At 42.6% G+C, this 15,052-nt stretch overlaps 1 protein-coding gene across 1 annotated transcript in view; it reads right to left on the reverse strand.

Annotated features, from left to right (window-relative positions):
• Positions 1-677: 677 nt before the first annotated feature.
• KIF15 (kinesin family member 15) overlaps positions 678-15,052 on the reverse strand; it is a 48,650-nt gene continuing 34,275 nt past the window's right edge. Inside the window, exons 27-35 of the mRNA XM_081881862.1 lie at positions 13,100-13,246; positions 12,025-12,129; positions 11,501-11,656; positions 11,106-11,215; positions 7,354-7,426; positions 5,463-5,500; positions 2,420-2,585; positions 1,746-1,877; positions 678-1,467 (exon numbers count right to left, since the gene is read on the reverse strand). Of these exons, the coding sequence (XP_081737988.1) occupies positions 1,396-1,467; positions 1,746-1,877; positions 2,420-2,585; positions 5,463-5,500; positions 7,354-7,426; positions 11,106-11,215; positions 11,501-11,656; positions 12,025-12,129; positions 13,100-13,246 (999 nt within the window). The 3' untranslated portion in view covers positions 678-1,395. The remainder of the gene's footprint in view (positions 1,468-1,745; positions 1,878-2,419; positions 2,586-5,462; positions 5,501-7,353; positions 7,427-11,105; positions 11,216-11,500; positions 11,657-12,024; positions 12,130-13,099; positions 13,247-15,052) is intronic.

Raw genomic sequence — 15,052 nt, forward strand, 5'->3', positions numbered from 1 at the left:
TAGTCATACTGGCCACATGACCCAGAAGCTGCAATCTAGCTTCCTCGGCCAAGAAAGCGAGATGAGCACCGCAACCCCAGTTGACTGGACTTAACGGTCAGGGGTCCCTTTACCTTTAATAACAAAAGAGTGGCCAAAACCCAGATAATGCAATCAGGTAACTTGCCAGACAGGAGATAAACAATGCACTCAGATTTCTGTTGTTCACCGCCTTTCCTGTGATGTAGGTATGACGTTTCTGGGGGTGGTCTTGGACTCCAGGGCAAGCAATTTAAAATGTATATATAAGGGCTTGTGCGCCTGTGCTCGAGGTCTCTCCCCCCCCCCCCCTTGTGTGGGGAATACCCTGTTGCAACAGCTTTAATAAAGATCAGGCTTACTAGCTGCCTTGCTTCTCAATATTCTCTGGTTGGCCTCTGTTATTTTCTCCTACCGATAGAGAACTTAAATAGAGGACTCTATATGGGCTCTTGGGTACCCCATAAGGGAAAAAGAGGTTTTTTTTCTTATAACATGTATGCAACAGGAGCGGAAAACCTAATCATTTTTAAAAATGTTTAATTAATTTGGATTTATTTGTTAAAGTTTGGAAAACTAGTAAAAATTAAATACAAAAAGAAAAGAAAAGAAAAAGAAACAAGTTATTATCCAGGCCAATTTCTGCAGAGCCAACTTAATTTCACAACATATTTTCGTTTATTGCCTCTGGTGCCCGTGCACCAGTTTTAAATTCTAACGTTCCCAGTGTTCTGTAATAGGCATCCATTAATTTTATTCCGTCTGCTTAATAATGTTTGTTGTGATCTTCCAGGATGAGCTGGGTACAGTTGACACACACAACCACTGCTAGTTAGATGGCAATGCTGACAATTATGTTTAATATTGGTCTTGGACCGTTTACAGGAATGTTTTTATATTGTAGGGTGTTTGGCTAAAAATGACCATTAATTACAAATAAAAAAGCAGTTCACACTGCCTATAGTATCAAATATAAACTTAGTTTTGTTTTACTGAAGAAAGAAAAACCTACTAGTAGAAAAATTAACAATTCAACAATTCATCTAATTTTCCTCACATTCAGTATATACACATTCTGAAAGAAGTGCTAAAGGGATTCATCTAGGAAAGGTAAGGAACTTAAAAATTCACACGAATACAGTACATCAATAAGGAGTCATGGTGATAATCCCAGCACCTACAACACGAGACTGAATTAGCACCATGGCTTGGTAAGAAAGGAGAATTTCACTGAGGCAGAAGATCTATCTGCAGCAAGAAGGCTTTACTCAGAATTTGTAACATAATTCGCAGCAACCCTGATTGAGACGTTTTGCTAGGAAGGATGAAGCCCAGTCGCATGTCTTTGTGAATAGAATTAAAACTCTTGGTGCCGTTTCACGATGGATCTTGATCAAATTCACTCTTTCTTTTCAAAAAAGCGTTTTCAACACGAAGCACTTGAACTGTCTGCAAAAGAGAGAACAACACTCAACGAGAATTGCAAGTGTTAAATGCAGACACCCAGGCATGCTTATATATTTAGAAACTCGGATCTGTGAACCAAGCTACTTGAGTGTGGGCTCAAGAAACTAGAAAGAAGAGCTCCTATCTCAAAGTAGGAACCCCAGAGAATGTTGAATGGAAAGGCCGAAAATTAGATCTATTAAGTGTACAAAAGTATTTTCTTCATCAAGTATTTGTTCCAGCTCCCATCGGAAGCTAAATTGATTCTCATCTCATTTTACCTCCATCAGTTTAGCATTATCTTTCTTCAACTTCACAAGGTACTGGATCTTCTGATTTAAATTCTGGTGACCAACCAACTTCCCGTTCTCTTCGGCAAGATACTCAATCTGCTTCCTTAGCGAGGACATCTCCTGTATTTCAAGAGAAGCACCAGAGCAATAGTGAATGTAGCTTAAAGGCAAAGAATACAACCCAGGGGTCAGAAAACCTTTTCAGCTGGGGCTGGTCCACTGTCCCTCAGACCTTGTGGGGGGGCTGGACTATATTTTGGAGGGGAAAAAATGAACAAATTCCTATGTCCCACAAATAACCCAGAGATGCATTTTAAATAAAAGGAAACATTCTACTCATGTAAAAACACACTGATTCCTGGACCATCCGCGGGCCGGATTTAGAAGGCGATTGGGCCAGATCCGGCCCCCAGGCCTTAGTTTGCCTACCCATGAGCTATATCTTTAATGCTTTCTTGAAAGCAAGGATAGCTATATTGTGGTCCTTCTCCAGATTTTGCTGGACTGCAAATCTCATCATCCCATGACCATTTGACCATGATTCCAGGGATCATGGACTTAAGACAACCCCCACATTTAAGCCTACTTGAAAATCTCTCACATGTGGTACGAACTTGCTCTATTTTTGTTCAAACTCACAACCCAACTCACAGCAAACAAACCTTTTCAATTTTTGCCCTCTCTTCGTAGGTTTCCTCCAGTTTTGATCTCATTTCTTCTTTCTCGGTGAAGGCCTTAAACTCCAAAGCTCTTGTTCGTTCCACCTCTTGAAGCATTCCCTGAAAGGCAGCCTCCTTGCTTCTAAGCTCCCTCCTGGCTTCTTCTAACCTGCCAAAAGTGATTGTACACAGAGACATTGTGAAACTGACTGCCCCTCTAAGAACTTTATTCACCACTATTTATTCTGCAGCAGGAGTTTCCAACTTTTCTTTTTCCAAATGCGGAATTTTACACTTTTAAAATATAGTGGAAATTTATCACTAGCTAGAACTTAATTGCCGGATCTTCCAGTATTTGCTACTTGGAAGTAAACATTAGATGATGCCTTCATATCCTGAACTCTCACCCTCGTTCGGGTCATGGGAGTGCGGGGAGGAAAGCACAACTCTTTTATTTGAGAATAATTTGGTGAACTGACACACTATTAGCTCAATTGGTTAGAATATGGTAACGCCAAGGTTGCAGGTTCAATCCCTGCATTTTCCTGCATTGCGGGGGGTTAGACTAGATGATCCTTAGGTTACCTTCCCACTCTACAAGTCTATGATTCTAATCCCTTCATCTGCCCTCATGATCACTAAGGTAATTCTACCACATCACACTGTAGCTTTACAGACCAAGGATGAGTTTTACCACACATTTGTTCACACAATAGATAAAAGTAAAAGGGTGGATTTTCTCCTCTTTCAAAATAATATCACAGAAGCATGTAGATTCTCAATTATTCTGAATCACTTCTCTGCTCTTTAGGGAAAAGATCTGTGTGATCACTGGAACATTTCCGACAGGGCTGGAGAATCAATGGCCAAGGGGGTCAAATTGGACCATTGCTTCATTTTATCCAGCCTCAGATACCCTTGAAAAGTGTGGATCAGGTGTTACGTCAGCTGACCTGATCTGTACCTTCAAAGCTCACTTCAGGTGGGGAGGAATGCCGTTGAAAAGCTCTCAGCACTTTCAAAGCTTTCTGCAGGTGCTGTTTGTGTGTGGACCCCAACTGATTTCTGTGTGTGAGAGAGAGTCACGGGGCCCTGATAGGAAAAAAAAAGGTTTCCCACCCCAGGTTTAAGATGTTGCTTAAAAAAAACACCCAAAACCCTCTTGTGAGAGCTTTGGACGATACTCAATTTCACTGGGTCTGCTCCAAGATTAATGCTGGGTTATCACCCTTAATGTATGTATAAATAATGCACTGCTTTTTTACAGTCATTTTATTGCTGTCATAAGTTGTACAGAACATTTTTGGAAAACAAATTATAAATAATAAAAAAAACAAGAGGGAATACAGCTTATGATTTATTTAGGCCAAACTGGCGTTATAGTTTCAGCATTTTTTCTTCCTGCTCAAAGAAGCAAGAGCAGTGCTATGCGAAGGTGTTCTAAGAAAACGAAAAAGATTGGCAAGCTAGGCAAGATAAAATCTCAATTCGTATGACAAGAGGTGTAGCAGAATTATCATTACCAATCGCGGAATAAGGACACAATCCAGCTAAAGCTATGATGTGGGGGTTTTTTTACACACCGCTGATCCCTGTGAGTGATTGTGTTCTTAAAATTAGGACAGCAAAAAAACCCAGTGTCATTATTTCACTGTTCACCCCAGGCGATTTGGAAACTTTCACTTTGATTGGAACTTACACCAGAGACAGAAAAAAGTCAGTACCTTCGATAGGGTTTAGCACTGTGTCCTAAATCAGACAATGATGCTTAGTTGCATACTTAGTAGCAGCTTTTACTAACTGAGATTACAATCCTGTCCTATCTTAGTTTCAGGCAAGTCCCACTGAGCTCAGGGAGACTTATTTCTGAATAAACATGTGTAGAATTGGATTGCATGTCCCCCATATTCTGCTGGGAGAAGAAACCACATAGGTTTTATAAACTAATGCAAGTATAACAATATTTAAACTTTGGAGAACACCAAGGTGCTTAGATCAATAGGCAGGTGATCTGTAGAAGTACATCATTTATACCTCTGTATGGCTTTCATTAAACATTGATTAAAAACCATTACAACACACATTGATTTAAGTTTTAATTAGAAGCTTCCTTTGCTGTTGATGTTGACAATGCTAGAAAGAGGAAAGGGGTAGAACAGCATGTTTCATTTCCTAGAAAAATGTTTGAAATCAGAATCGGGCCCTCAAATAGAGAAGACTGCACGGACAGAAAATAATGCGGGCGTCATGATAATTGCCTGTTGCTATAATCTAATATTGCACTACTTCTTTCTTAACAGTTATATTATTTTCACTTCTACTTTTCCTAACAACAGTGTTATTCTACCTGCCTCTCAATCTCAAAACTGATGCCATGAATTCCTGTTTCACAGAAATAATTTCTGAAAGTAGCTAACAGCTCCTGGATTTTTTGTCAGTTTCTCACATCAGTTATGAAACTGATTTGAGACTTCTTATGCATAAAACCCTAATAATTGCAACTGACCGATTACTGTTTTTGCCATGTAGGCTATCATTTATAGTGTTGTAATCCAGGAATTTTCAACATAAGCATTAAGGTATGAATTGTAACAACGTCTGCTAACTGCCAGAAAGACTTGCCTCCATCATTTATTGTGAGAACCTTTTGAAAGCTGCTTTGAGGGCTATAATGCAGGCTATAAACATTATAAATCAATCAATTAAAAACACATTTCCTTCCTTGTAATCTGGTTCTACTGTACTCAGTTTAATTTGCACATAATCTTTGGTTCCAAACCAGCTTCATGTGATTAAAATTTGTAAAAAGTACTTAATTAGAAAACAGTCTTGTGGCAAATATGCAAGTTTTCTGATGCCATCTGCTGGCTAAAAGCAAGGAAGAAATTGATGTTTCAGAAAGCCAAGTCACTTTGGAACCCTTGTTTTCTTAATCTTAAAAGTGAGTATTTTGTGCTATGCATACTTAGCTTAGCTGTGTAAGTGAATGGTTAATATCTGTGCAAATGGTTTATGTTTTTAATCAATTCAGAAATTGTCAGCTTACTCTGATGTAACTTTCAGTGTTTCTTCCAGCGCTTTACTCTGAAAAAAAAGAAAGAAATAAAATAGAACTGTACTTAACTGGTATTTAGAAGTTATAGCAGCAATGATACATTATTCAGCAACAGTCAAGTAATCTGAAATTGGCAATGACCAATTTATGCAAGTCTATGCACAAAATACATGTGACTTTTAAAATGGCCCTAAATGAGCCCAGAAAGGGCAAAAGGAGCACGAGAACAGTGGTTAGCAATCCCACAATCCTTTGCAAATGTAATCCCAGGAGCCCTTGCACCAACCGTTGAGGCCTGTGGAGAGCAAGGAGGTTTATAGGGAGCAATTGTGGAGGAGCTTGGCTTCTGGTAAGTGCTGCTGGTTTTTTAAAGGGTTTCTCAAGGGTTTCCAGAGGTTTAGATGCCGTTTGCAGGCTTTTTCCAATGGTGTTTCAAATGTACAGTGGTACCTCAGGTTACATACGCTTCAGGTTACAGACTCTGCTAACCCAAAAATAGTACCTTGGGTTATGAACTTTGCTTCAGCGGTGCGGTGGCAGCAGGAGGCCCCATTAGCTAAAGTGGTGCTTCAGGTTAAGAACAGTTTCAAGTTAGGAACAGACCCCCGGAACGAATTAAGTACTTAACCTGAGGTACCACTGTATGTGATTTCACTTAAAAACACTGCATCTTGGAACGTAACTCCCATGTAAATGTTGAATGGTCACTTTAAAATGTGAAGGTTCATTATTGCTTTACAAGTTGTGTATGTCTTTAAGGGCCAGGGCCAAGGCAGATAACAAGACCCAGTCTTACAGCTGTGAAACATAGGTGCTGCTGAGTTGTGTTAATCAAGCTGTGTCAGCAATTGGGTATAGTACAGGGGTCTGCAACCTTTAAGACAAAAAGAGCCACTTGGACCCGTTTCCGAAGAAAAAAAAACTGGGAGCCGCAAAACCACTGCGACATTTAAAACAAATATAACACTGCATATATTGTTTCTTACCTTAATGTCCGATCTGACAGCAGGCGGGAAGGTGACGTCGGGACGGTGCGGGACTAACACACGCACCTCCCCCATGCGACGTCACAGTCAGTACAGCGCCCGCCACAGTGGGGAGTGTCGGGGCACACAATGCGCCTCCACCCTTTGCTAGTATCCGCCCCGGAGCCGCGGCAAAGATGTAAAAGAGCCACATGCGGCTCCGGAGCCGCGGGTTGCAGACCCCTGGTATAGTATATAAGGAGCAGCACCTAGCTCCCTCATTACCCTGGGGGATGGGTTGGTGGTTGGGTCTGGTTTGTTGTTGGTGTATTTAGTGTATAAGGACTTTTTGTTTTTGTTATTAAAACCTTGTTTAAGTTATTTTTGAGTCCCTTTTTAATGCATGGTCTCCCCAGCAAGCTCTCTGCAGCGCTACTAAACTGTAAATAACCAACAGTAAATGGGGGGTTGCCTGTATCTGTAACTATAGTCACCTATAGAACGTTGTTATATTCTTGAAGAAAAATGCAATTTATCTCCATTTCAGTGCTTGCTGTTAGCTCTGCAACTGTTAAAAGACTTGATGTTGATGGAAAGTACATTGTAAAGATAAGTTTCCATAGTAACAACATTGCTTTTTTAACATATGACTGTGATATATGCATCTACCAGGGATTGTGGTTAGGACAACTCCCCCCCTCCCCGCCCGCAAAGTCGTGGGGGAGCAAGCAGGGAGTTGAATCCAGAGCAATCCATCCGAATTAACTAATTTCTTTTTTACTTTTTCTGTATAATAAACTTGACTGAAATAACATAATCAAAATAGTCAAAGTTAAACCAATAGTTCAAGTCAAGGACATGAGCAATAACCAAATTCAAAACAAGACAGCCATAATTAAACCAAAAGATGCAAGTACCTTTGCTAGTTTTCCTTCCGCAATTTCCTTATCTCTTTCCCTTAGGTCTTTAATATCTGGATACTTTGTGCCGCTGTCAAGAAACCCAAGGATGAGAAATAGTTTATTTTGATTTATTTCTTTATAAATAAGACTTCTTGCCCACCGCTCACAAGGTTCCAGGGCAGATCGCAACGTTACAATCAACAGCAACTTAAAACATGCAAAACACTTTATACAATTATAACATAATAATAATAATAATAATAATAATAATAATAATAATAATAATAATAATAATTTATTATTTATACCCCGCCCATCTGGCTGGGCCTCCCCAGCCACTCTGGGCGGCTTCCATAAAAACCAAAAATACAGTAAAATATCACACGTTAAAAACTTCCCTAAACAGGGCTGCCTTAAGATGTCTTCTGAATGTCAGGTAGTTGTTTACCGCTTTGACATCTGCTGGAAGGGCGTTCCACAGGGCGGGCGCCACTACCGAGAAGGCCCTCTGCCTGGTTCCCTGTAGCTTTGCTTCTCGCAATGAGGGAACCGCCAGAAGGCCCTCGGCGCTGGACCTCAGCGTCCGGGCAGAATGATGGGGGCGGAGACGCTCCTTCAGGTATACTGGACTGAGGCCGTTTAGGGCTTTAAAGGTCAGCACCAACACTTTGAATTGTGCTTGGAAACGTACTGGGAGCCAATGTAGGTTTTTCAAGACCGGTGTTACGTGGTCTCGGCGGCCGCCCCCAGTCACCAGTCTAGCTGCCGCGTTCTGGATTAGTTGTAGTTTCCGAGTCACCTTCAAAGGTAGCCCCACGTAGAGTGCATTGCAGTAGTCCAAGCGGGAGATAACCAGAGCATGCACCACTCTGGCGAGACAGTCCGCAGGCAGATAGGGTCTCAGCCTACGTACCAGATGGAGCTGGTAAACAGCTGCCCTGGACACAGATTTGACCTGTGCCTCCATGGACAGCTGTGAGTCCAAAATGACTCCCAGGCTGCGCACCTGGTCCTTCAGGGGCACAGTTACCCCATTCAGGACCAGGGAATCCTCCACACCTGCCCGCCTCCTGTCCCCCAAAAACAGTACTTCTGTCTTGTCAGGATTCAACCTCAATCTGTTAGCCGCCATCCATCCCCCAACCGCCTCCAGACACTCACACAGGACCTTCACCGCCCTCACTGGTTCTGATTTAAAAGAGAGGTAGAGCTGGGTATCATCCGCATACTGATGAACACCCAGCCCAACCTCCTGATGATCTCTCCCAGCGGCTGCATGTAAATGTTGAAAAGCATGGGGGAGAGGACAGAACCCTGAGGCACCCCACAAGTGAGAGCCCAGGGGTCTGAACACTCATCCCCCCCCCACTTTCTGAACACGGCCCAGGAGGAAGGAGCGGAACCACTGTATGACAGTGCCCCCAGCTCCCAGCCCCTCAAGACGGTCCAGAAGGATGTTATGGTCGATGGTATCAAACGCCGCTGAGAGATCCAGCAGAACTAGGAAACAGCTCTCACCTTTGTCCCTAGCCCGCCGGAGGTCATCAACCAGTGCGACCAAGGCAGTTTCAGTCCCATGATGAGGCCTGAATCCCGATTGGAAGGGATCCAAATGGTCCGCTTCTTCCAGGCGTGCCTGGAGTTGTTCGGCAACCACTCGCTCAATCACCTTGCCCAAGAATGGAAGATTTGAGACTGGGCGATAGTTGGCCATCGTGGCCGCATCTAAAGATGGTTTTTTAAGAAGCGGTTTAATAACCGCCTCTTTCAGCGGGTCTGGGAAGGCTCCCTCACGGAGGGAAGCATTCACCACCCCACGAAGCCCATCGCCCAGTCCTTCCCGGCTAGCTTTTATAAGCCAGGATGGGCAAGGATCCAGGAGACAGGTGGTTGGTTTCACTCGTCCAAGCAGCTTGTCCACATCCTCGGAGGTAACAGATTGGAACTGATCCCACTCAACTTGACTAGACAGAACTCTAGCACTCTCCCGCCCCAGCCCTGCTCCCACGGTAGAGTCTACTTCTTCCCGAATCTGAGCGATTTTATCTGCAAAAAACTTTGCAAAATCATTGCAGGAGAACATGTGGCCCATACTGGGCCCTGATGTTGCAGGTGGTTCCGCTAAATTGTGAACCACCTGAAAAAGTCTCCTGCTGCTGTTAATAATAACAAGTAATTATTAATTACCATTTAAATATCGGATTTTTAAAAAGTATTTGGACCATGTGAAATACAAGATCTTCGAGTATCACTATTCCGCATATTGCGGATGGTGGCAGGGCAAGGCTACCTATTGAGTTTATGGATTAGGTATGCTACACCACAAAGACAAAGGAATGTAAAAAGGCCAGGAAATAGGTCGTGATCCCACGACATCATGTCTCATCTGCAGCTCCAAAGCATCTCTGGAAACAGAGGAGTTTTGCCAGTGTGCACCAGCTCACCTCCATTTTGGGTCCCTCCAGGACCACCTTGGCTCAAGTTTCCATTTAGTCTGCATATGTAAATTGGCAAAATCTAGCAAGCTAGGACAAAATGCTTTTGCAGTTTCCTGCCAGCATTCTATATCAAGATGGGCATAGGAGTGTCTATTCATTGGACTGGGACCTCTTGGAATCACCTACGCTTAGCCTCCTCAATTTTCCTATTTAATTAAGGCAAGATGTATTGCTTCTCAGTTGTATATGGAGAACCCTGGGTGTTTTAAGTGTCCTTACAAGAAGTAAGCCCACCTAGAATCCACACCTCCTTCTCTGTAAGTTCAGGGCAGAAAGACAAAGATAATCATACCCCCATTGTTCCCCAGGAAATTCCAGGACCCAATCTACTCTATAGTATTGTTTTCAAAGACTGTAACTGGTCTTAGACCTTGAAACTTGGTGTGAGATTCAAGCAAGACTCCGAGATCCAAGAGTGGCCTTGCTGGGAACAGTTCAGTCTGGCTGGCTCTTGAGCTTGGTGCTCAAACTCACACCTTTAACCCTTAAACTCTAGGTGATTCCTGAAAATGTCTTACTGCAACTTGACTGACTCTGAACTCCTGGCTCTAGGTGGCTTGTTCTGTACTCCTGCACCCAGTAGGTTCTAGCTGTGGTTGAGAATAGTCTTTTCCCACCTCCTTTTGCCCTAACTCTATGGTCCACACACTTCTGTGTTTTGGACAGGGCATAATGAAAGGGGTCAACTTTCCAACTTCCACCAGTTCAATCTCACCCCCTGCCCTGCAAACACTGACGCCGCCTCCTCCTCATTGTCCCCACCAGTCCTTTTTTTCTGGGACAGTCTTCAATGGTTAACCTGCAAATTGCCTGTGTTTTACTTTCTGAAGAAACGCTCAAATTCTGGAAAAGCTCTCATCTTGTCTCTTTTGTTCCCTCCAGAGCACCTTAGAAGGGCACTCTGATACCTAGGCCACATTCCTATAATTATGCATGCTGTGCTGCTGCATATTTTGAAACATGTGCTGGTTTCTGAGCTAGCTCTACCAGACTGATAGCTGCCTGTCCTCTGGCAGAACAGAACCAGTGCCACAATGGGGAAAAGCCCCGAATCCAAGTGCTTGAGCGATCTACAGCCCCCGCCTCTCATTTGTGCTGCAGAAAGACTTGCTCCCTGAACAGGGGAGGCAATGTCCCTCCCTGTTGGGAGGCAAAATCCAGTAACATTTCAAACTATCAGTTCAAATTCTGCAAAACAAAACATGTTCCCTTTAGTTGTTACTGAATAATTGTACACAAGCCATCCTATTATTTGGCACTGATTTGTACCTGATCTTTCTTCCTCTCTTCACTTCTTCAAGCTGGCTCTGCAGATTTCTGTTGCTTTCCATTAATTCCTGCATTTCCAGACGGAGGTTTTCCAATTCACATAACTGAGCCTAAACAAGAGGACAATATGATTCCGTTGATTTGAAATAAGCATTTCATAACAGCTATTCTTGAAGTCCGTACCAAATTTGCATGCTTCACATCAACAAAAGAAGTCACTAAACTCTCTCCAATCTCTGTTTGCCCAATGGCATGTTTGCTCTTTGCTCCTTTCAAAAATACGCTCCATCAAGATTATTAAGATCATATTTTCAAAATGGCAGCACTTTAAGCATGTACACTACAACAGTTCACAAAAGATCAGATTCAGTGTACAAAGTGCTTGAAGCATTTACCTTTAGTCTTAGAATTTCACTATTTTTAGCATCTCTTTCTTCATTTAATTCGGATACAAGACATTCCAGGGTAATTGCAGAGGCTGTCCTATCTGCTATCTCTTGCTCATGTGTTTCAAACAATCTTGCCAGACTGTTGGGAGGAGTTCGAGGGCTCTGTCAAGGAAACACAAAACCATTTGAACAGTTAAGCAGGAAACTCTTTTAGAATATACCACAAGTTGCTTACGGGACAAATTCATGAAACCTTTATACAGGCATTGCTCAGTCAAAAAAAACACAAATTCTCGCCATTTTTTGCAGCCACTTAGTCCAAAGGCTCAAATTACCATTTTATTTGATTGGCAATGAAAAAGGGCATTCACAACAGGGGCAATAATGAACAGCCTTCTACCTCTAGCACAGCTCTTTGCCTAATTATAGATTAGGACCTCTCTTTTGACAGACAAACTTGAAGGTATACATTTCATGGAAGTAACTGTAGGTAATAATAATAAAAAAAGATTTCCTAAGAACAATCATACCTGTGGAAGGGTTGTGACTGCAGAGTCCATAAACTGGTCTATCTGGCGCACTTTAGCTTCATATTCACTTCTCCTGTTTTCCAGTTCTCCTGTCCTTTTGTCCAGCTGTAGAAAACGGCAACAGATCAAAATACCGGTATTCAAAGGTCACAAATTGTTGCCTATCTTGACTAACGTAGGCAGCAAACATGGTTCTAGATATTTCTCCTGAGAATCTGGAATATTTCCAAATGTTTCATCCTGCTAGTTTCTAAGTCTACCATGCATTATAAAACAATACACATCTGCAAGGGTCTCTGGGAACACACGTTAGACTTTTATACTGAGGTAGCATGAAAGCATTTCAATCTGGATAACACATCTCCAGTTGCTAATGGGTTTCCTTTGTATCCTTAGTCTGTTGTGACATTTGAACTGATGTATACTCATAGTCTACTTACACTAGTAAGGAACCAATACCAAAAGGGACTGCATTTGGGTTTCTAGCCATAGCCGGTGCAAGCTGCTATGGTTGCAATGGCAGAAGAAATTAAAGGGGGTGTGTGAGAGGAGAAACCCCATATTGCAAAGTTGCTCCTGCAGTTATTGGATCCCATGGTGCAAGAAGCACCATAGGTGGGGTTCTGGGGAAAATGACTTTGGCAATCTCACCCACCCCTGGTGGACTGGCACAGAAAAAATAGTCAGTCTGGTGCTTGCCATGATCTTAAAAAAAAAAAAAAAAAGGGGGGGGAGACCCTAGGCTGGGAGCCAACATTTCAAAACTACCAACAGAGTTGGCCTATGATTTGGTGGCTGTTTTGAGGACACCACACAATCGTAAAAATAATGGCAACCCATGAGATCCTGAAGTGGGAGCTCAGTCTTGGCAGGAACTAGTAGAAGACCTCAAAAGTGCCACTGTGCCCATATTAGTGACCCCAGCCCTAAGTCATAGTTGAGCATTATGTCTAAACATAGACGTTCTTATAACAGCACAAAAGCAACCAGTCTGGGCTAGGATAGGTCGGGCCAGGCCAATAAGCTTGTTCTTCCTCTTCCACCATTTGTCAGAGGTGGTAATGTTCATATTTACCTGTTCCTGAAGTTCTTGGATCAATGCTTCTTTCCTAATTAGGTCTTCTTGTGCAGACTGAAGAAGCGCCGCATGTTTTTTAGAAGCTTCTGTTAAACTGCTCAGCTGCTCAGTAGTATGTTGTAGTTCTTCACAAATAATCTCTTTCTATGTAAAGCAAAGAGCAGCAGCAGCAACAACAAATAGCCTAGTGATTATATGGCCCATGGTATAAAGAACATGGTAATATACATAGCCTTCACAGCCCCTCTATTTTTCCTCAGCTGCCCTTTAAAAATAAATGCAATAGTTTCCATAACTGCAGTCCGTTATACAGAATTATAAACACAAAACTAGGTTGATAAGTGGTACCTTGGTTCTCGAGTCTGGTTGACTCCCGGAACCGTTTGAAAACCAAGGCGCGACTTCTGACTGGCTGCAGGAGCTTCCTGCACTCAAGCGGAAGCCGCGTCAGATGTTTGGCTTTCGAAAAACATTCGCAAATTGGAACACTTACTTCCGGGTTTGCAGTGTTTGGGAGTCGATTTGTTCGGCAATTAAGCTATTCGGGAACCAAGGTACGACTGTATATTGTATTGCATTTCTAGGAAAAGTTATCTTATTCTAAAGTAGATGTGTGCAAGTACATCACTATCTTATTTCTTCCCCATCCCGGGACTATTTTTAACCACACAACTCAAATATAGTTTAAATTGAGGCAGTAGCCAGAAAAAATGTGCAAAATGAAACCCTTAACCTGCTATGGAGTTATGAATCTAAACTACAGATTTATTTATGTGGTGGTGAGAGCACTGATACTTCTGAGTCAGTTTGGGAAAGAAGAAAAGGATGTACAAACAGATACATTTATTTTTTTAAAAAGCTACTCCTTGTGAGAGGGTGACAAAGTCACCCAGAATCTGCACAGAAAGCTAGGCAGGGGGAAAAGGAAGGGGTTATCTGCCCACATGGTGAGGTAAGGGTGTGTGATTTGTGTATTCATAAGGGAGGGGCAATTAATCCAAGGATCCACTGCAGGAACATAAATCTAAACATCATCACTTTCAATGTGGCAACTCTGGTAAAGGTAAAGGGACCCCTGACCGTTAGGTCCAGTCGTGGACGACTCCAGGGTTGCGGCACTCATCTCGCTTTATTGGCCAAGGGAACTGGCTTACAGCTTCCAGGTCATGTGGCCAGCATGACTAAGCCGCTTCTGGTGAACCAGAGCAGCGCACAGAAATGTCATTTACCTTCCCGCCGGAGTGGTACCTATTTATCTACTTGCACTTTGACGTGTTTTCAAACTGCTAGGTGGGCAGGAGCAGTGACCGAGCAACAGGAGCTCACCCCGTCGCAGGGATTTGAACTGCCGACCTTCTGATCGGCAAATCCTAGGCTCTGTGGTTTAACCCACAACTCTGAGTGTAACTTAATTAGAAAAAGCCTCCTGCGTGGTTTAAACAGTTCTATTTCCATGCTGAATGTTAAAAGCACATGCTCTCCTCCATGGGGCACAGTGAATACATGCAACAGAATCTTCCTTGCAGTTACATTGTCAGATAAAAAATTTAAAATATCTGAGGCTAGCTGCTGTCATGAAAAAAAAAAGGTACAGAGAGCTAGAGCTCTTTGAAAGCCCTGTTACTTCATAGCGGGCAGGACCAGAACTGTGGGAGTCTTCTCCCCTTGAAAAGCACCAAGCATGAAGTTATCTCACAAAGGCAAATGCGTGGAGAACTTTCAACACTGGAAGAAAAACCACATTCTATGCTAAGGGCCCAGATTCTACCCTTGAAGCAAGAACAGCCACAGTATATAAAGAGGAAGATACTGCTTTCTCTGGAGGGCATGTTAATGTTGAATGGTCACTTTAAAATGTGAAGGTTCATTATTGCTTTACAAGTTGTGTATGTGTTTAAGGGCCAAGGCCAGGGCAAATAACGAGACCCAGTCTTACAGCTGTGAAACATA

The sequence above is a fragment of the Podarcis erhardii genome, assembly GCF_964252035.2.
Source record: "Podarcis erhardii genome assembly, chromosome: 12".
Lineage (NCBI taxonomy): Eukaryota > Metazoa > Chordata > Lepidosauria > Squamata > Lacertidae > Podarcis > Podarcis erhardii.